The 19167-nt window shown below is 54.8% G+C and overlaps 2 protein-coding genes across 4 annotated transcripts; one reads left to right on the top strand and one right to left on the bottom strand.

Moving 5' to 3' along the window:
* The first annotated feature begins 2153 nt into the window (after positions 1–2153).
* On the top strand, positions 2154–10898 carry ZNF672 (zinc finger protein 672). The gene is given in 5 exon segments (XM_033095946.1): positions 2154–2522; positions 8720–8889; positions 8892–9410; positions 9412–9544; positions 9627–10898. Coding segments are annotated over 4 exon segments (1089 nt in total). The 5' UTR covers positions 2154–2522; positions 8720–8838; the 3' UTR covers positions 10013–10898.
* A 53-nt stretch (positions 10899–10951) lies between these two features.
* On the bottom strand, positions 10952–18789 carry ZNF692 (zinc finger protein 692). Of its 3 annotated transcripts, none has more exons than XM_033095943.1 (12): positions 18655–18789; positions 18079–18307; positions 17776–17804; positions 17182–17445; positions 16658–16796; positions 16443–16565; positions 15960–16178; positions 15793–15867; positions 15621–15699; positions 14453–14567; positions 12091–12190; positions 10952–12005 (listed from the first exon to the last, which is right to left on the bottom strand). In XM_033095943.1, the coding sequence occupies exons 2-12, from the start codon at positions 18252–18254 to the stop codon at positions 11702–11704; spliced, it is 1623 nt and encodes a 540-aa protein (XP_032951834.1). In that variant the 5' UTR covers positions 18255–18307; positions 18655–18789; the 3' UTR covers positions 10952–11701. The 3 variants fall into 3 exon arrangements, with proteins under 3 accessions (XP_032951834.1, XP_032951835.1, XP_032951836.1); XM_033095944.1 differs by having other exon boundaries at positions 16658–16706; XM_033095945.1 differs by having other exon boundaries at positions 15960–16175; positions 16658–16706.
* Positions 18790–19167: the final 378 nt, after the last annotated feature.

The following is a 19167-nucleotide window of genomic DNA, read 5'->3' as shown; positions in this document are numbered from 1 at the left end:
GGAAGTCCGAGAACTGCTTGGAAGGCCATGTTGTCTTCTTTGGTTAGGAGGAGTAATCTTGCTGGGGTATCATCTGTATCCCCAAGGCCTCTAAATGAGGAAATATAGATTTTGGTTAAACAGAGTTAAATAGTTGGCCCAAGAAGCAGGACCCAAAGCCATTGACGGAAGGGCTGTGTGATAGAAATTCTGTTTAGCTACATGGAGCCTGAGGTGTTCTCCAGTTAATCGGTTATTCAGGTGGTGGTGTTCACCCAGGAGCTGGGCCTAGAATGGCCTCGAACAGGGGCTAGGGGACTTCCTATGATTCAGGCTCGGAACCATCTTCTATTTAAGATTAAAAAGCTGATTTGAAAGGTGATTAAGATCAGGAACTAGGGAGCTAAGGAACTGGGGGGAAGGAAACTTAAGGAAAGGGAAACTTAAAATCCTATAAGAAATAAAACTTAAAAGCTTTTCAGTGTGGGGGGCTACTCGCTTGACTGGTATCATTGTGGTTAATACTCTTAGACTTATTAATACCCTTAGGCTTATTGATCACAATCTCTGTGGTCTAGCATTCTTTCCAGGCTACTCCCATCATTGTTCCTGGGTTGCTGACACCATGGGCGAACATTGCCAGAGGGAAGGCTCAATGCAGAAACCCTGGAACCCTCACATAGCCTCTGGAGGAACGCCCAGATTTTCCCTTAAATACCCTAAGCTGGTCTGAGAATGTTAAGTCAGTTTTTGAAGGTGTTAAACTGCTGTCTTCTCAGATCACCAATAAACGCTTATTCTGTAGCCCAACTTCTTTGTCGGTCTAATTGCTGAGTGGCACAGGCAGCACAAGCCCGGGACTTGGTTGCCCTCTGGTTTCCCTGCCAGACACAGAACTCAGGCAGATGTTAATCAATCACATAGAAAAATTATATGAAGACTAGAGATTCCATTAAGGACCGTCCCTGTAGTTAAGCACACAGCAAATAAAACAGAGGTTGTGCTTTATAAGAGTTAAAAACAAACCTGCCTTTATTCTTCTTGTATCTTCCAGAAGTTAAAAATAAACTTACTGTTGTTCTTTCCTCCTTCCCCCCATATCAATAAATTTTCCATGGAAACAGAAAGCACATATTAACCCCAGCCCAGCAGATGGAGGGAGTCTCACTCTTCCACTAGTGATTAGAGACCATCACTCTGGGTGGCCTACGTTTTCTTACTCTCTGCTAAATAAACTTACTTTTACTCTGAAGTCTATATTGGCTTACGTTTGAAATCTTTCCCATGTGAAGCCAAGAACCCTCTTTTCCTGTAACACTCTCAACAAATATTCTATTTTTGTGCTGTACTAAGTGTATCTAGTTTACTATAGCTCTTCACAATTAGTTTACCTGATTAATGTAAAAATAAGTAGCAGTCTCTGATGCAATCAGCGTCTGAGACCTTGAAGCTGGCAGCACACTGTAAGCAGCACAACCTCCAATCATTTTCTATTGAGTTCTTTTAAAATTATTTTAAAAGACATTTAATCCGTGTCACGTCATTAAAATGTGTTATTGATGCAATTTGTAACTTTGCCCTTGTTTTCCTCTTTCATTTCCTGAAATTCTTTTTAATCTGGCTTTACAACTTTATGTTTGCAACTTGAAATTAATAAAAATCCTCACTTTTTTTTTTTTAAAAAAAAATAAGATCTACCATACAGGATTTCATTAACTTTATGCATTCTTTCCTGTTCTCATTACTCCAGATTGTTAGACTTCACTTCTCTGTACTTGGTTCTTTCCACTATTGGGAAACTGTGCCAGTTGGTATCTGTGGAGTTATTTGAGGAAGCACCAGAAGATACCATTTTTCATTGCATATGAGGCTGAAAGGAATGCTTGAAGAATGAAAACATTGTATTTAGTCATGAACTTGTAGGAGCCGCCTGGGCAGAGCTGTAGGATAACAGCCTGGTCTCACTGTGGTAAGTCACTAACTTACTACCGGGACGCTTTGGATGGGTGGCATCACCGATAGGACAACTGTCCGTAGTTCCGTGGGCTCACGCGAGTCAAGCGAAGACGTCGTCTGGCAGCCGGGACTCAGCTATAGGCGCTGACGCGGTGCACTTGGCTCAGCGCCCGGTCCTCTGATTGGGCGGACGAGGCCCTGGGGCGCGGAAGTGGACAAAGGAGCAGGGATTGGTTAAACGTGGGAGGAAGGCAGGACCGCAGGCTCCCTTCTTTCCCTCTTAGCCCCGCCCCCTCGCCGGGATTTGGGCCAGGCCTGCCCCGCTGAGCGGTGAGTGAAGCGTTCTCAGTCCTCCCGGCAACCAGTGACGCGGCCAGCGTGAGGCCGCCACTGGCTAACCCCGGAGAGCCGGGCTGAACCGTCACCGACTATCGTGAGGCATCTCCCTCTTCCCTCTACTCGGCGGCCGCGCGCTCGGCCAGCCCCTTGCATCCCTTCCCCACCACAGTCCGGCAGACCTGTAGGCAGGGGTCGGCGAGCCCGCTGAGTGGGAGCCGCTCGGTGTCCGAAGAGCCAGTTGGCAACCGGTGAAGGGACCGAGGGACCGGGAGGGAAGGGTTGGCGGGGGGGGGGGGGGGTAGCTGTCCCTAACTGTTCTGCTTCTTTGCTCCGGGCGGCTCCCTTCTGCCGCGGTCGCGAGCGCCGCCCCGGCAACGAGTGACGCCAGAAGGCGGCGGGGCAAGAGATTGGCCGGCGCCTGCCCGCGGCCGCAGAGCGGCCTGCTCCTCCCTGGCCTGACCCTCCGCGCGTCCTCTCGCGTCCTCGCCTTGCGACCTTCGGGGCCGACGGCCCCACGACGCAGACATCACTAGATCGAGCCGGATTAAAAGGGCGGCCGCAGCCACCGGGCTCCACGGCGTTAAATCACCCCCACGTTTTTGATCCCTGGTCTTGCCTTCTGGTTGGGCTTGCGGTGGGCCGGAGGTGGGAAGTTTCGCCGAAAGAGAATCTTTGAATCAGGCCCAGCAACTCCTGACGAAAGTGGACTGCGGTACCCGGGATTGGCTGTGCTGCGGGAGGGCCGGGAAGGCGACCTGCTGAAGCGCGGCATTCCTCATTCGGCGAATAGTTGTGCTCACCTCCCGCAGAGTGGCGCCAAGTCTTAAAAGGACTCATCTACTCTGGAAGCTCCCGGGGTGTGGTGTGGCTCTACCGAGGGCCCACGCTGCTCTAACCGTGTGAAGAAGTGCTCACTGGGGTCGGGGGAAGGACTTCAAAGGTCTTGCAGAACGTTCCGGATGCTTAGGAGGCAGGAGTGGGAGTCAGACCCCTTATTCAGGTTCCCTCCTCTGAGGAATGTCCTGAGGAGAGTACATCCTAAAACTTCGGCAACCGCAGTTCTCAGACCTACACATATTTTGACCTCCTTATTTTCACATGAAACATTGCAGTAGTCCTTCACTGAGCCTTCCCAGGCAGACGTGTCAAACACCCGACTTCCCCTGTCCAAGGTCGCACAGCTGGTAATGGAAGAACCAGAATTGGACGCTTGCCTTTCTGGTTCCCATACACAGGTTGCATGCAGTGCCCATCCAATAAACCAGAGTATTTACAGTATATACAGCGGATGTGGCTATGGAGGAGGATAGGATGACTGGAAACAGGCCTCTCCTCCAGGAACCCATGTCCCTATTCCAGATTAATACAGCATTTTTTAAAAGCACTGAAGGACTTACGTGTGCCCAACTGCTTGCCAAGCCCAGGGAGGGTGTTCTGAGTGCTCTGGCTCCGCTGGGCTGCAGTTTTGACCAAGTGTCAAAGGGACATAGAGAGTAAACTATCTTACTTTGCATGTTCTCTCCCACCTAGCATATGTACCTTCTTCACACTTGGCAGATTTCATAGAAAATCTCGGTGAAGGGAAATCTTCCAAAAAGAATGTATTTGGATCAGAATCAGGCTTGGGCACTGGGGGTAGGAGGGAGCTGTCATTCTTATTTCCACCAGCTCCTTAAACATGTCAGATTGTTTCTGAAGCCGGAAGGTCACCTTCTGAAGTACTGGACCTTGGTTCTGTTAGTGGAGAAGAAAGCCAGCTCTGGATTTCACACCTCATCCTTACCTAGAAAAGGTGCTGAAGCCTTTCCTGAGTGGATGGGAATCACTGTTTCCTGTTGCTTTCACTGATAACTCAGAATAAAGCCAAGTATGGGGTGGGGTATGGGGTGGGATGCTCAATGGGGCTTTTCTGCAGAGGGTACTGGACCAGAGCCCTGAATGTGAGGGGAAGGGCTTTCTAGGTGGAAGGCACAAGAAGTGGAAAGGCCCCAAAGCAGGCTTCAGAGGGCCAGGTAAACTTTTCCACCACCTTATTCCTCCCCCACCTGAGAGTGAAAAGTGGATAATTTACTTCTCTGTGGATGTAGATTTCGCATCCTCTAGGGCTGTCTCAGAATCCTGGACACAACAGTGTCATTGGGGCTGGGGTAGGGGTGGGGATTAAGTATCCAGAGACAGATGAGCAGAAGAATAACCTCTCCCAAATGCAGGTGCCGCACCCTAAGCTACTTCTGCCAGTGCCCACAGTTTCCTTTCCCCCAGGGCCACAAGGGATCAACGCTGTGCACAAAGACCCAGCTCTCTGTCCCTGAGGTGTGGTCCTTGGGGCTGCCTAGGGCTTTCTGCGGAACTGCTGCCAAGCAGCTGGGGCCGAGAAGGGATGGTACTGTTGGCAGAGCTAGACATGGGCCACACATGGGGCCTGTCATCCCTTTCCTGTCCCAGTACCCATCTGCTGTGCTTGTGCTAGGTGACTGGACAAGCTGGCACAGGACCTCGGGTCACATGAGGGTAACCAGTAGTACCCACCTCAAAGGACTACTGGGAATATAAAAAGGGGAAAACATGAGAGTTGTTAAATCAAAAATCTTTAACTTGCACGACTGAAGTCTTTTTGTTACTCAAGGTTTTATGAAGCCAAAATGCCAGATAAAAGACAGATCTTGGGGCATGATGTCTAAAGCATGGCTAGGTAGAAAAGACAGCTTGTCTGTCATCCCAGAGTTTTGCAAGCATTTCTAGTAGGGGCAAAGGGGAAGAAGGAGATAGTCTGAAAGAATTTTCATGACCTTTAGGCAAAGGGGTGGAGGAAAGTGATGTGGGACCAGTTCTGAGTTAGCATGGCAAGAAATGTCCATGCTGTGGATGAGCTGGGCAGCAACCTGGAAAGCCCTCATGTAAACAAGAGGGGTTCCTGGGGTTAGATGGTGCCCGGCTGAGAAAACCTGGAAATTAATCCAAAGTTCCAGCAGGCAACACAGGAATGTGATATTCTAGCTCGTCAGCAGCCATTAACAGACTTGCAGTCCTGTCTCTCTGTCATTGCCCAGCTGCTGTAATTTAATTCAGAACATGCCAGAATTTTCTCCTTGTCAGAGTCATCATATGTTGATGCTGGTAACACCTGGGGAACAGTGCATGCATCCGCTTTCCAGGAAAGCAGATGGACCCCTCGGGAGGGGTAGCCAGGGCGCAGAGTCTTGCGAAATGACAGGAATGTCCCTCTTTGGTTACTGAGGCTCTAAGCATCATGGCAGTTAGTGACCTCCCAGGCAAACCCCCAGAGGCTGTGAGCTGGGCCGCTTCCCTTTGTATATTGTCCCAGGATTCGGAAAAGCCATTTCGGCAAGCACTATCCGATAGAAGAAAATGTGAGCTGCATTTGTAATCGTCACTTTTCTTAAAAACAGGTGAAATTAATTGCAATGCTATATTTCATTTAACCCAATATATCTCCAAATTTCAACATAATCAACATTAAACTTTATTAATGGGATATTTTGCATTCTTTTTCTATACTAAGTGTTCGAAATCAGGAGTGTACTTGACCCTTACAGCACATTTCCATTTGGACCTTTCAAGTGCTCAGTCCTACATGTGGTTCATGGCTCTGGCTAATGGACAGCACAGCTGGGACAGCCCTCAGCCCCACCCCTGCAGCCCAGACCATTTGCCCCAAGTCTGGCTTCCGGATGGAGGAATTGCAAGGTGCACTGGTCTTCATCCCATTCCGGAAATACAGGCTCAATAGAGCACTTAAGGGGGAAGAGAACGTTCATGCTGACTGAGGAGAAGCATGGCAGAGCTGTTCATAGCACAGTGTTAGTAAATGTGCTCAATCCTGACTGGTTCCTACACTCGACCTGTAAGATGTGGTCAGTTAGATGTGACATACCTGCACATCTGTTAAGAAACAAAAATAAAGTCATGTACGAAACTCAGTTTATCTTTAACCTACTGTGAATGTTAACTTTCTCCATCGGTTTTATCTTACCCCTTGGTATCGGTATTTTATTAATTATAGTGTTTGTAAACATTTGGAAGTATTAAATGCTTGGAAGGTACTAAAATACTTTAAAGCATTGAACAATTAGGACTTGTCACCAGTTCACACCTATTTATCCCCAAGTTTATTTTTTTCTAACCTTGTACTTATGTTTTTCCAAAGTAAAAGAAATTTAACTTTGGTTAAATTAACTTTGGTTAATTTAACTTTGGTGGTACAACAACTTCAAAAGTCTCAATCAGGAAAGTGGTGGTTGGGACAGTCGAGAAATTGTTCTTTTTTTTGGTACAGTCATATGTTACTTTTTCTTTCAGATTTCCTCACAGGCACAGGCACCTTTGCTTCCAGGATAAGCTGTAGCACGGGATGAGGGACAGAAGGGGGACCTGAGGGGTGTGGCCTGCACTCAAGCACCAGACCTGCTTCTGAGACCAGCGTCTCTCACTCCACCTTGGTCACGGGGAATGATATCTTGGCTAGGTGCCATTTGTGTGCACATCTGTGTTTGTGTGCTTGTCTTACCTTCCTTGGGCATGTGCAGAGGGTAGGTGCCCAGAAACTTGGCCTGAGAGGTCTGTGGTCCTTTGATGCCCCCAGGTGAGGTGGGATAATCACCAGGGCATGAGCATTGCTTTCTGTGGCATTTGGGGTCAACCACTGAGTCTTGAGGGTTTTATTCATATGAAGGCTGACATTCCTTTAAGTTGACCACCAGCTAGAGTCAGCAGCCCAAGTGTCTGGGCAGAAAGTTCCCTCTGGAAGTAGAGACTCCCTCTGAAACCTGCTCTGGGAGTCATCCTCTTTGAATAAGATGTATTGGATTTAAAATACTCCAGATGGGGCGGGGGAAGTCTGAGGGGTAGAGGGAGTGTCATAGATGAAACAGAAGAGTGTAACGTAGATAGATGCTGAAGGGGGGTGAGTGAAGGTGACACTGTTGTTAGTTTCTCATATTTGAAAAACGTCCATTGAAAAATACCCTCCTTCAGGAAACATTTGTCACTTTTCTCTCCCTGTTTCTCTCCCCTATTCTCAGTTTAAATGCATGCTCTCCCTCTTACTTCACCCTGGCAGGGCACAGCACCTCATGCTCTCCAGGCACCCCTGCCCAGGGCAGAGGGGAACAGAAGCTCCAGAGCCAAGCCTGCAGGTTTGTGGCTTCCAAGCCTTTTTCAATTGGCCCCACTTACATCCAAAAGATGAGAACTCCATCTATGGCGTGTTTTAACCAGAGCTCTGGGTATTTAGGAGTTTCCATGTGCTAATAAGAAAATGACTGCTGACCATTTTGCTTCCTCTCCCTGATCTGTTGGGTGACATAGCCTATAACTGATAGCGACTATACCTAATCTTCAGTGTCCCACTGAAGTGAGCTTGGGACAGATCCATTGGCCTTGAGGGAAGCAGTCAGTTGTGAGGCTGACCAGATGTGAAGGGCAGCCCGTCTGTGCTCTAACTAATGGGCATAGGAGACCCCGCACCCAGGCAGCTGCCTGGACCAACTGGTCAGAAGGATTTGGGGACATGATTTGAAATAAAGGATAGCAGAGCAGATTCTGTCCCTGGGAAGGGGCTTCTGTGCTACTCCAGGTTCTAGGATCCCTGGACGTGAGCAATGAATCTGTAGAATGTTTGTAAGCAACTTGGAAGCCCTGAGAATTAGAAAGGATGCCTCTCCCTTCTCAGCCTTCCCTGAAAGTGTGAAAGGCACTTCTCAGATAAGCCAGCAACTTTTAGTAATACTTTCTGAGAATTTTCCACACTCCCTTTCCAACCCTTTCCTGGGTCATGAGTTGCTTTCTCACGGCTACGCTGGGGAACATCCCAATTGCGCACTGGTGTGGAATGACTTTGTCAGATGTTGTCCAAAGCCAGGGAGCAATGCTTTGGGGTTTCAGAAGGGAAGTATTCCCTTGCCCAGGCTCCATCCTCTTCTGAGCCTTAGCCCAGTCTGCTGCCGCTGCTGGATGTGTTCATGCTTTCCAGCCCAGGCCTCGGGAAACGGTCTCAGAGGCAGGTGTTGGTGTGGTCCAGGCCAGGGGCCTTCTCATTGCCCTGGTCATCTCCGAGTGCGTCTCCACGCCAAGACCCCAGTCTAAGGCCAGAGAAGGCTGGGCCTTCCTCTTCCCCTGAGCAGTGTCCTAAAAGCGAGTCCCTCCTGCCCTTCATGGTGGCACAAAGACCCTCACACCACATTTCTAGGACTCCCATTGCTTTGCCTCCTCTTGGAGAATGGAATCGGTAGTCTGTGATCGCACCTCTGTACACCAAGCTGTAGCAGGAGCGGTTGTCGGTTGGGCTCACAGTGACCTTCTCTGCAGGGCTCACGGTGCATGGCAGACCAGCCACAGCACCTGCCCAGGAGAGAAGGAACCCTGTAATCCGCAGAGCGACTTTCCAGGTCTCCCCCTTTTTTCTCTGCTATCACCCCCTTTCCAGGTCTTAAGAAAACTGACAATAACCCGCAGCTAGAGATGGACCCCGGAGCGTGAGCGGCACTCTTCTCAGCCAGCAGGGCCCCCAGCCTGCAACCCAAGAGCACACATCTGGCTCTCACCATGTTTGCTGCATCAGAAGCGGCCGCAAACAGGCCTTACGCCTGCAGTTGCAGTGTGGCAAGAACTTCCGCTACAGTTCAGTGCTGCTGCGGCACCAGCGCGCACACAGCAGCGACCGCCGCTTCCGCTGCCAGGACTGTGGCGAGCGCTGCGCTGGAGCAGCTGAGCTGCGCGTGCACCGATGCGCCCACGCTGGCCAGACGCTCTATATCTGCAGCGACTGCGGCCAGAGCTTCCGCCACAGCAGCCGCCTCGATCTGCACCAAAGCGTGCACCAGTGGCGCCGCCGCTCTTGCTCCTGCCGCGTCTGCGGCCGCCGCTTCCCACACCGCGCGGCTCTGCTGCTACACTGGCGCTGCTCGCACTCGCCAGAGCGGCCCCGATGCTGTGAGCTGTGCGCCCGCACGTTCCGCCAGAGTGCACTGCGCTTCCACAAAGCGCAGGCGCACCCGAGGGGCACCACCAACACCAGCTCGCTTTGCTGCACACACTGCCCACGGGCCTTCTGTAGCAGGGCAGGGCTGTGGAACCATGCGCGCATGCACTTGGCCCACAGCCCCGGCGACTCTGCCCCCTGGCAGCCACGCGCTCGAGGCGCACTCATGTGGCGTGTGCGGCACGAACTTTGGCAAGAGCTCCACGCTAACGCGACATCTGCAGACGCACTCAGGCAAGAAGCCCTTTAAATGCCCGGAGTGCGGCAAGGGATTCTTGGAGAGTGCCTCGCTGGTGCACCACCAGCGCACGCACACAGGTGAGAAGCCCTACGCGTGTGGCGCCTGTGGGCACCACTTCAGCGAGAGCTCCACGTTGCTGCGCCACCATCGCAGCCACCAGGGTGCACGGCTGCACGCCTGTGCCACCTGTGGCAAAGGTTTCCGGCAGCGCCCTGACCTGGTGGTCCACGAGCGCATCCATACGGGCGAGAGGCCTTTCTCATGTTCCGAGTGCGGCCGCCGCTTCAGTGACCGCTCGGACCTCACCAAGCACCAACGCATGCACACAGATGAGAAGCCTCACTGCTGCGAAATGTGCGGCAAGCGCTTCACGTGCGTATCCAACCTCAACATGCACCGGCCCAACCATACTGCCCACAAGCCCCACAAGTGCCTCGAGTGCGGCAAGGTCTTCAGTGTGGGCTCCAAGCTGGCGCTGCACCGCAAGATGCACTTAGGCCAGCGGCCGACGCAATGTGCCGAATGCGGCCAGTGCTTCAGCCACAGCCGCTAGCTGTCTCAGCACCAGCGGGCCCACGCGTGTGCTCGCGCCGCCGCCGCCACCCAGGCCACTGCAGCCGTTGCCCTCATCTTTACTGAGCAGGCAGGACAGGAAAATCAGGGACTTCTTGTGTCCCAGTTGACGGAGCTTTGCTGAGAAGCTTCCCTGGAGTGGGCAAGCACAGGACATCGGGCCAATTCACATGTGGCCGGTCGCCTTGCCCCACCTCAGGTGGTAGCCCTTCGCCTGGCCTCCTGCCGTGTCCCTACACCTACTTCCTTCGTCAGCCCTTTTCCTGTCCTCAGCCCTTCTGTCTCTCTGTGGGGTAGGTGGTGGAATCAGGATGAGCTCCCATACCCTGTGGGAGAGCCTGGGGCGGGGGAGTCCCCAACCCCATCCCAGCAGTACTCAGTTGCTGCTTTCCTGTGTCCCCCACGTGGGTTCTGACTTCTCTGTTCCTCCTTTTCCAGCCTAAATGTGCTCTACTCCTTTCCTGGTAGTTTACTGTCTTGCCTCTTCAGGTAATGATCACAGATGTGACCACTGGCACATCCCACCTGCCCTTCCCGCCTCTTGGTTCCACCTAATTGTTAGCCTCTCTGCTGCTTCCTTTCGGGCTTCTGAGAGATGGGGAGTTTGCAGGCAGAGATGGTGGGGGAGCTCGCATCACTGGAGGATGTCTGAATGCCAGAAGTGCCCAGCCTGCTGCCTTGGAGAGATGGCTCACCCACGGGAAGGTGGCTGGGAACCATCAGCATGGCCAGCCTCCTGTCCCCGCGGCCAGACCTGATGGTGTCCAGATCAAGGTGTCTCTCAGGACTGTTTTCCAACCAGGCGGGAGACATTAGCCCTGGGACCTGGGCCAAGACCACCTGGGTCCACAAAGCCAGGCACTGCCCAGTGGAGCGTCTGTGATCTTCAAGTCAAACTCCAAGTCACAGGGAACGTCTCCATGGAGGCAACAGGGAAGGGTGGAAAATTCCCTGGACCTGCCAGCAACTTGTTGCTTATGGCAAGTGAAATAAAGAGTTGTGTGTTTGGGTTCCAGATGCCAAGAGGCTCCTTTTTCCAGCCTGAGGCTGTGTCTCTGCAGACTTCAGGAATGATCCAAGAGCCAGGCCCTTTCAAAGTGCCCAAAGCAGCTCAGCAACACTGCTAGGACAGCTCCCTGGATTTTGCACGACTCCTCAGGGCACTGTACACTTGCTTCTCTTGGTCAGTGGAGAGAACAAACATGGCCCAGGGTCACATACCCCTAGTCCTGTTCATCTGTCCCTTCAGAATGACTTAGTGCTGTCCCTTCTGTCACAGTGCAAGAATGAGTATGACAATCCACAGTAAAGGGCCCAAATTGGGAAAGCAAGCTGGGTCCTTCAGGTGGGGGCAGGTGGGGGCCTGCAGACAGATAAAGGGCCTGCCCTGTGCTGCACACTTAGCAGATTCTGCCTCCAAAACAATCAGGGTCAAAAACACTTGCTCTGCCCACACATGTCCATGTAAAATCCTGGGTTTATTCTGTCCTTTAGGAAGACTAAAGCAGCCTGGCTCCCCTAGAGTCCAGTCCTGCACTCAGCCTACTCTCTTGCACCCTAGTTCCCAAAGACCAGGCATCCGGCCTCTCTTCGCTCCTTTTCAGTGCTTGGGGTCACTGCTGAGGCAGCAGGGTCAGAGCCTGAGGAACCCCCGAGGGCCTGCACCCATCTCCTGACCCCAGGGGTGCAGGGGCACAGATGCTGGGACAGGGCTCCAGTGGGCGCGGAGACTCTGGTGGGGCCAGGAGCAAGGCCGGGTGGCTTTTGCTGCAGTGAGCTGCAACGCTGTCTGGCTTCTCAAAGCGCTTGCCGCAGACCTCACAGGGGAAGCGCAGCGTGGCCGCGGTCTCCACGTGCTTGCGCCGGTGCCAGTTCAGGGAGGCCTTCTGGCGGCAGGTGAACCCGCAGATCTCGCACCTGAGCCAGAGACAGTGGGGGCAGGAAGGAGCCTCGGCTGCTGCCCAGATGTCCCATCACCCCGCCCACCCCTCTACACACTCACTGCAGGGGCTTCTCTCCAGTGTGAATGCGTCGGTGGATGAGCAGGTTGCTGCCGGTGCGGAAGGACCGGGCGCAGAACTCACAGATGTAGTCCCGGGTGTCTGTGGGGCATGGGGACACCCCAGCATCCATCTCCAGTGTGGCCACCCCTGTCCCCCCGACTCGCCCCCCGCCATTCAGCCTGCATATACTACCATCCCCGCCCAGCAATGCCCTGTGGCTGTCAGCAGCAACCGGTCTCCTTTACCCTGAACCTGGCCCCTGCTACCTCCAAGCTTGTCAAGGCGTCCTTAGACCTGTCCCACCACGGCTCTGTTATCCTGCCATCAGACCACACACACACACACACACACACATGCACACACAGCTGTCATCTGCATCACACCCCTGCACTCCGGGCCTCCCCAGCCACTCATGCTGTCGGTTGTTTCCTACATGACCAGCACTCACTTCTGTTCCCGACCTTCACTGACCTGGTCTCCCACCCCTCTCAACCACCACTCCCATCACCACACCAGCTTGAAATCGCAATTTAAGTATCCTAGTTCCAACCAGAAAACACTACAATGATCTACCTTGTCCCAGTATGACAATCCCAAGATACAGCCTGCCAGTCCAGCGCCCAGAACGTTCCCACAACGCCCCTGCTCCTCTGCACGCAACATCCAGCTCCATTTCCAGGGCGTGTGTAGCCTTCCTTCACTGACACCACTGATTCACCTGTCCCTCTCTCCCTCAGCTGTCCCCACTAGGTTAAAACCAACTCAGGGTAAACACAACTCTGGGCCTGCTTCAGGCCTGGCGTGTGTGCTGAGTGGGCATACCTCCTAGCCTTTCCTTTAATGCACAGCTACAAGTCTCAAGTGCTCTCATGCCTCTGTACTTCCCTGGTCAACTCTTTCCCTCTCTGGAGTCCACAAGGCCATGCTCATGCCACCTTCTCTCCACGAGTCCCATTTCAGCAGTAGCAAGAGAGGCCAAGGGAAAACACCCACCCTCACCCCTACCTAATCCATCAGCCAACATGTGACAACGCTGCTCCCCTGTGGCCGCCCTCCCACTGTGCCTGAGACACACCCCTTCTCACAGACTCATGGTGGCCCATCCCACCCAGGTCAACACACCTTTCCTCTCTGGGTGACCAGTCCCATTTCTGTGCCCCAAGCTCACAGCCCTCCAGATAAGACCCCAATTCTCTGCTTGAAACTCCAGAGTTGTCCAGACTCACTGTCTCCACTTCCTTAGCTCCTTCCTGCCTTGAATCCACTCCCTTCTCACTGTCATCTCCCTTGTCACATACCATCTGGTCAAGGTTGGCTTCCTACCACATTTGGTGGCCTGTCCTCATCATCATCTTGCGCAGCCCTGTGGCACAGGCAAAGCCCCCTGCCCACCAGCACTCTGTGCACTTGGCTCCTCCACTCCCAGTCTCCACCCCTGCCTGACAGCCCCTGCCAACTCAGACCTCTCCTCTACCTGGGCTCACCCCTCCATGTGCAACACGCTACCCACAGCTCCAACACCACCCGTGTGCTCGTAACAAACAAACTTTTCTTAGCCCAACACCTCCCTGAACTCGATTCACATCTTTTGAGATGCCCACTTAGCAAGGCCCTAATAAAATGTCACTTTCCTGAAGCCCACGTGTCCCTCATTTCAGGAACTCACATCACCTTCTACCCAGTTGCTCAGACTGGAACCCTCCAAGTCACCCCCGAGTCCTCCCTGCCAGTCCCACCTGTGACCAATATGTCCTTCCCACAGCAGCCCTCCTGGCTCCACCATCACACTCCAGGACACTGTCACTGCCCACTAGACACTGCTGCAGTGCCTACTCTCCACATGACAGCCACAGCACTCCTTTTAAAGTCAGCTGCTCCACTGCTCAACACCGAGATGGCCCATCTCATGCAGCCAGGAGCCAAGCCATCCTCATGGTAGTCGGGGCCCGCAGTACCTGTCTGCTCTCTCTTCCTTCCCATGCTGTGCCCACACTGGTAGACAAGTCTCCCTCACCCCTTCCCTGAGGCCTTTGTTCAGAGCACCTTCCCTTCCACAGAGCAGCTTCTCCCCCACCCTCCTCAGTAGCCCTGCCTTCATATCTCTGGCTGTTCTTATCTCCAGAGGGCACATCTCACGAGGTGAGGGCTGCCTGCTCGTTCCCTGAGAGCTCCCAGAACCTACAACAGTCTCAGTGCTCAACACAGGGAACACAGGAGGAGTGTGTGCGTGAGAGTCACCCACAGAGGGTGTGAGGGGACCTGCACAGAAGTGGTGATGGGGCCCACAGGGGAGGTGATGAGCCCTATAGGAGGAGGTGACAGACCCCACAGGGGAGGTAAGGAGGCATTTCCCCCACTGACCACTGTGCAGCTTCACATGTTCCTTCAGGTGCTTCTTAAAGTTGAAGGACTTCCCACAGGCTGGCTCTGGGCAGGAGAAGGACTTCTGGTGGATGTGCTGGTACTTCTTGTGGTGCTAGGAAAGGACACTGCCTGAGCTGACCCCACAGGTGGGCTCCTGTGTCTCATACTGACCCCAGCAGTTCTCCATCACCTACACACAAGCATCCTGATTCCATCCCGACTGCCAACTTCGCCCTCGACTTCCATGATCTCACCACTTTGCCACAACGTCCCTTCCAGTGCCTAGTCCCCTGAACAAAGTGCACTTGCAGTTCCCTAGGCATGGATGTGCTGCGTGCGGGGACAGGCACACATCATGGCGGCATGATTATCCAAGTATCACCGTGGGCCTACTTTTCATACTAGCTCACGGAGGAATACATCATGCACTTTTCTCCTGTACCTGCTATGAAGTGCCCACTGTCAAGCTGAAGCACCTTTCTGGGCAGTGTGTTCTTCAGTCTAGAAGGCCCAAGTACTGCTAAGATCTCTCTTCTTTCCAATCTATTTTCACATTTCCCTCACCAAATTGTGTGGGGTCCCGCTCCAGTCTACCTTCCCCAAGTTAACTGCTGCTGGGAGCTGCTTCCTCTGTGAACAGGTTCCCGTACAGTCACAAGCTTCTCTGCCACCTGAGGACTGCCTTCCTCCCCACAAGCAGCAGCCCTCCTCGGTGTGGGACCACCTCGGGACCTGCCCTGTGCCTCCAACCTGTCCTGTAGTGAGGCTGGGGACAGCACCGGCTCCCAGCCTGCAGGTGACATGGCTGAGTGTGGACTCAGGACTCCACACTATTACGTACTAGCTGAGGCCCCCTGGGCAGTGCTCAAGCTTGTGCCTCAGCTTCCCTATCTACAAAAATGGACAGTAGCAGTACCTATTCCCTTGGGTCATTGCCAAGACCAATAGTTAAGTGCGCAGAAAAGTTGCTATCACCCAGAGAACCTGAGGAGGACACTGCTGTCACCTCTGTGTGGTCCTCAGGTGCTGTGGCAGCAGCTGTGTCTGAGGTTGGCCTGTGACTGTTAACTGCAGGCAGCCCTCTCTCCCTGGCTCCCACCCCCGCCCTAGGCTCCGTAGCCGTAGCTCCTCCACAGAACCCAAGCTGGGCCCCTCACACCCTCACATTCAGGTACTGCCGGTTGGAGAAGATCCTTCCGCAGCCTGGGAAGTCACAGGGCAGCAGCTCTCTTCTGGCCGCTTTCCTGGGGGCAGGATAGGGAAGAGGCATGAGGACCACTCAGGTTCTTAGCTGCCCTCCCTCCTCTCAGCCCGCCCCAGGGCCTCCGCAGTTCTACCTAACTCTCCGAGGGCCGATCTGTGTGTCCTCCTCCCAAGCCAGAGCCAGAGCAGACAGGGACGGACTCCCATGGCTACGAGCAGCAGAGTGGGAAGAGAGCCTCAACGCAGTGCACGGCCCAGGGTACACCCCAGACCCTCCCCACCCCTTCAGCCATCAGGTTACCTGGCCAGGGCCTCAGTTTGCTGGGCTGCTTGAGGGGTCCCACTGAGCGCCGGCTGTGCCCCGCCTCCCACAGGTGGAGGAGCCCCAGAACACAGTGAGGATGCCGGTGGGGGTGGCCCAGCAGGGCTGGGGGCAGCTGCGGGAGCTGGGGGTGTCTCTCCCTCCTTAAGTGCATGGGTGACAGGGGAAGTGAGTGGTCTGGGGGCATCTGGCTCACTGCTGAAAACAGAATGAAGAGGAGAGCATTGTCTCCCTGGGCCCTCAGCCAGCCCCAGGCCCACTCCACCCCTAAATTGAAGATCCTGCAACTTCAAACAACCCTGCCCCAGGCCTCCACTCACCCTGAGTTCAGCCTTCATTCTGCCCTGGAGTCTAACTTCACTTTTCCACCCAATTCCCAGCCTCCAGTTCTTTCTCCCCTCCCAAGCAAGCCCTTTCCAGCCGCGCCCTCCCTCTCCTGCTCCGCCCTCAGCCCCAGCTTGCTCATCTGGGGAGGAGCTGTAGGTCCATGGGCTGGCATCACTGAGCATCTCCTCTTCGCCCTCATCTTCCTCCTCCACCTTTTCTTCTGGGGGCAGGAAGGGCTCTGGTGGGCGTCCCAACTTCCTGCAGGTCCCAGGGACACAAGCCTTTAGTCCTGCTCCCCCACCCCCACTGTCCACCCCGGTCTATCCTGTCCCTCTCAACCCCAACCTCACCTGGGCAACCCGGTCTCCTGAGTCTTCTCCTCATGCTCAGATTCCAAACCTGTTGGCACAGGTGGGGTCAAAGGGGCAGAAACTCTGGGCTGGAGGAAGGAGGACAGGTGCAGACTAAGGTCTGAATTCTGGGAGGATTCTTAGGAAGGAGAAGAAAGGGGAAGGGGGGGGTATTTTATTTTAGAGATGGTTCAAAAAATACAAGTACAGGAAAGTACACTCTGAAATTCCTTTGGCAATAGTGTCCCCAGTGGCTAGCTGGTCCCACAGGCATCTACTCGTCCTCCCAGAGATATTTCATCATTCACACACTTTCTCTCCTTATTTTCCCACGAGTGGTTAACACACCATAATCCTAGTCTGCATTTTGCTTTTTATATCTAAAAACATATTTGAGGATATACTTCCTTGCCAGCATAGTTTTTCCATTGAGAAAGGCACATTTTTAGAAAATAGGCTCTGAGGTCCAGAAGTGGGACGCTTGTCCTTCCCTTTCTCCACAACTCTCCTTTCCCCAGACCTACCTGCAGGCTCCTGCCTGCCCCTGGCCTGCAGGCACCAGTTTGTCCCAGCAGTACTTGGAATGGGGGCCGCTTTGGCCTCCTCTGGAGGTGTGGGGCCTGAAGAAGGGCCCCAGGAGAAGGTGTGGCCCGCTGAGCACTCCCACACAAGGCCCCCATCTCGGTCCCCAGGCCCCCGCAGCCCAGGCACCAGGCTGCACTCTCGGCTGTGGGCATGAGACAGGAGCACCAGATACTGCAGACCCTTGGGGGCCAAAGGCTTGGGACCTGGAGGGGTGAAGGTGACAGTCAGAGGAGCTAGGATGTCTCCTACTCTCACCCTGGACAGCCATGCCCAGACAGGGCTGCCCCTAAACCCCCATGGACGACCCTGGTCCCTAGTCCAGTTTACCATTCTTCAGAGCCCAGAACCCCCAATGTTCTGAGATGATGCATCCTTCCCCACAGGCTGACCCCATCAAACTGCCGTGTGCTTCACTCTTACCAAACTCACTTGGATCTAATGCCCTCAGGAGGGTGTTTCTGGGTCACACCACTCCCTGTTGCCCATCCTCTCTCCCTGGCTCCTGAGCCCAGTCTGCCAGATTACCAACCTACCTGCACAGAGCACGCAGCCTGAAGTGTACCTGCCAGGGGCAAAGAGGCAGGTCAGGTCAGGCCCCAGTGAAAACAACTGCCCTCAGTTCTGGGCAGTCACACACCTAAGGGGCCAGCCCTAAGTGCCCTATTCACTAGGGACCGATGGGAGTGGGGCAGAACCCTGGGAGGCCACAAGTCACACAGGCCTACTGCCCAAGTGGGAAATGGGCTCGTAGGAAGAAGCAGCGGGCCAACACTTGGGGCTGGGGGTGCTGGGGGCTGCGCTGGGTACCCTCCCCCAGATCCCTGCCCGGTCCTAACCGGTCCAGCAGGAACTTGGCGAGTTGTGAGTGCAGGGAGAAGCCCAGCCGCTCCTTGAGGAGGCACCATTGCTCCATGTGGCCGCCTAGGCGGATGCGACACTTGCTGCGGCGCGCATCCAGCTGCCGCCGGTTTTCCCGCCGCCTGCGGGACGCGTCCGCGGGGGAGGCAGCCATGGCCCGGGGCCTGCGGGGCGGAGGACGCGCGTGGGCCGGCCAGAGCCCTCTCACTGCGGAGCGGGGGCAGGACCAAACCGTTACCATAGCATTCGCTGCCACTGGGCCCAGGCCACCCCTGCCGCCCGTACAGGCCGTGGGAACTAGCGCCGTGGGTGGGAGGTGGGGGACAGGGCCACAGTCAGCACGCGGCCGGCTGGCCCACCGAGGCGTAGGAACAGGAGCGGCCGCGCAGGGATGTGAGACCTCCAGGAGGACTCATCCCCGGGCGGGAGCGCGGTGGGAACGGCTCCAAGTGCCAGGACGGGGCCGGACTGGGGTCTGGGCCGCCCCACTTACCGCGCACAGAGCGTGGCACGGCTGGTTGCAAAGGCCGCCCGCCCTTCCCGCACGGCCTTACCTGCGCCCCACCGCCCACACCCACTGCGCCTGCGCCCCGCCTCGCGCGGGCCTGGACAGCGGCGGGAACACCCGGGCCCACCTCGCGCGCGCCGCCGCCGTTTCTCTTTTAAGACCAACCCGCCCCCTGCGCATCGGTGGCTCCCGCCCGGAACTGGGCCGGGACCGGGCGGAGACAGGCGAGGCCGGCGACGCGAGCCTGCGCACTGCCGCCCCGCGCAACGCCTGCCGGGAGCAGTGGTTCCAGCGCCGGTTGCCCCCCGGCACACGCCTTCTTTGGAGGTCCAAAGGCTTGGGGAAATGGAGCAAACGGGGCTAGGCGTTCCTCCTGTGCGCCGATCCACGCCCCAGCCTGCTCAGGGATGTCGCCTTTGCAACTATTCCTACTTTGTTCTTCACCTTTAATCACCTACCCCCCGCCCCCGCCCATTGCCACCAATGCGCAAACACGTGCTGCAGAATTGGCCGCCTTACAAACCAATTAGATCGCTGTCTGCACCCCAAGGCCCCTGTT

Source organism: Rhinolophus ferrumequinum, chromosome 24, assembly GCF_004115265.2.
Source record: "Rhinolophus ferrumequinum isolate MPI-CBG mRhiFer1 chromosome 24, mRhiFer1_v1.p, whole genome shotgun sequence".
NCBI classification, from domain to species: domain Eukaryota; kingdom Metazoa; phylum Chordata; class Mammalia; order Chiroptera; family Rhinolophidae; genus Rhinolophus; species Rhinolophus ferrumequinum.
The sequence above is the reverse complement of the archived record's forward strand: the minus strand, read 5'-3'. Positions and strand labels throughout refer to the sequence as shown.

Coding starts and splice junctions, on each gene's coding strand:
- ZNF692 (XM_033095943.1), bottom strand. CDS start 18,254: ATGGCTGCCTCCCCCGCGGACGCGTCCCGCAGGCGGCGGGAAAACCGG. Junction 16,797..17,181: donor GGGCAGGCAGGAGCCTGCAG/GTAGGTCTGGGG, acceptor CTCCTTCCTAAG/AATCCTCCCAGAATTCAGAC. Junction 12,006..12,090: donor ACTGGAGAGAAGCCCCTGCA/GTGAGTGTGTAG, acceptor TCTCTGGCTCAG/GTGCGAGATCTGCGGGTTCA.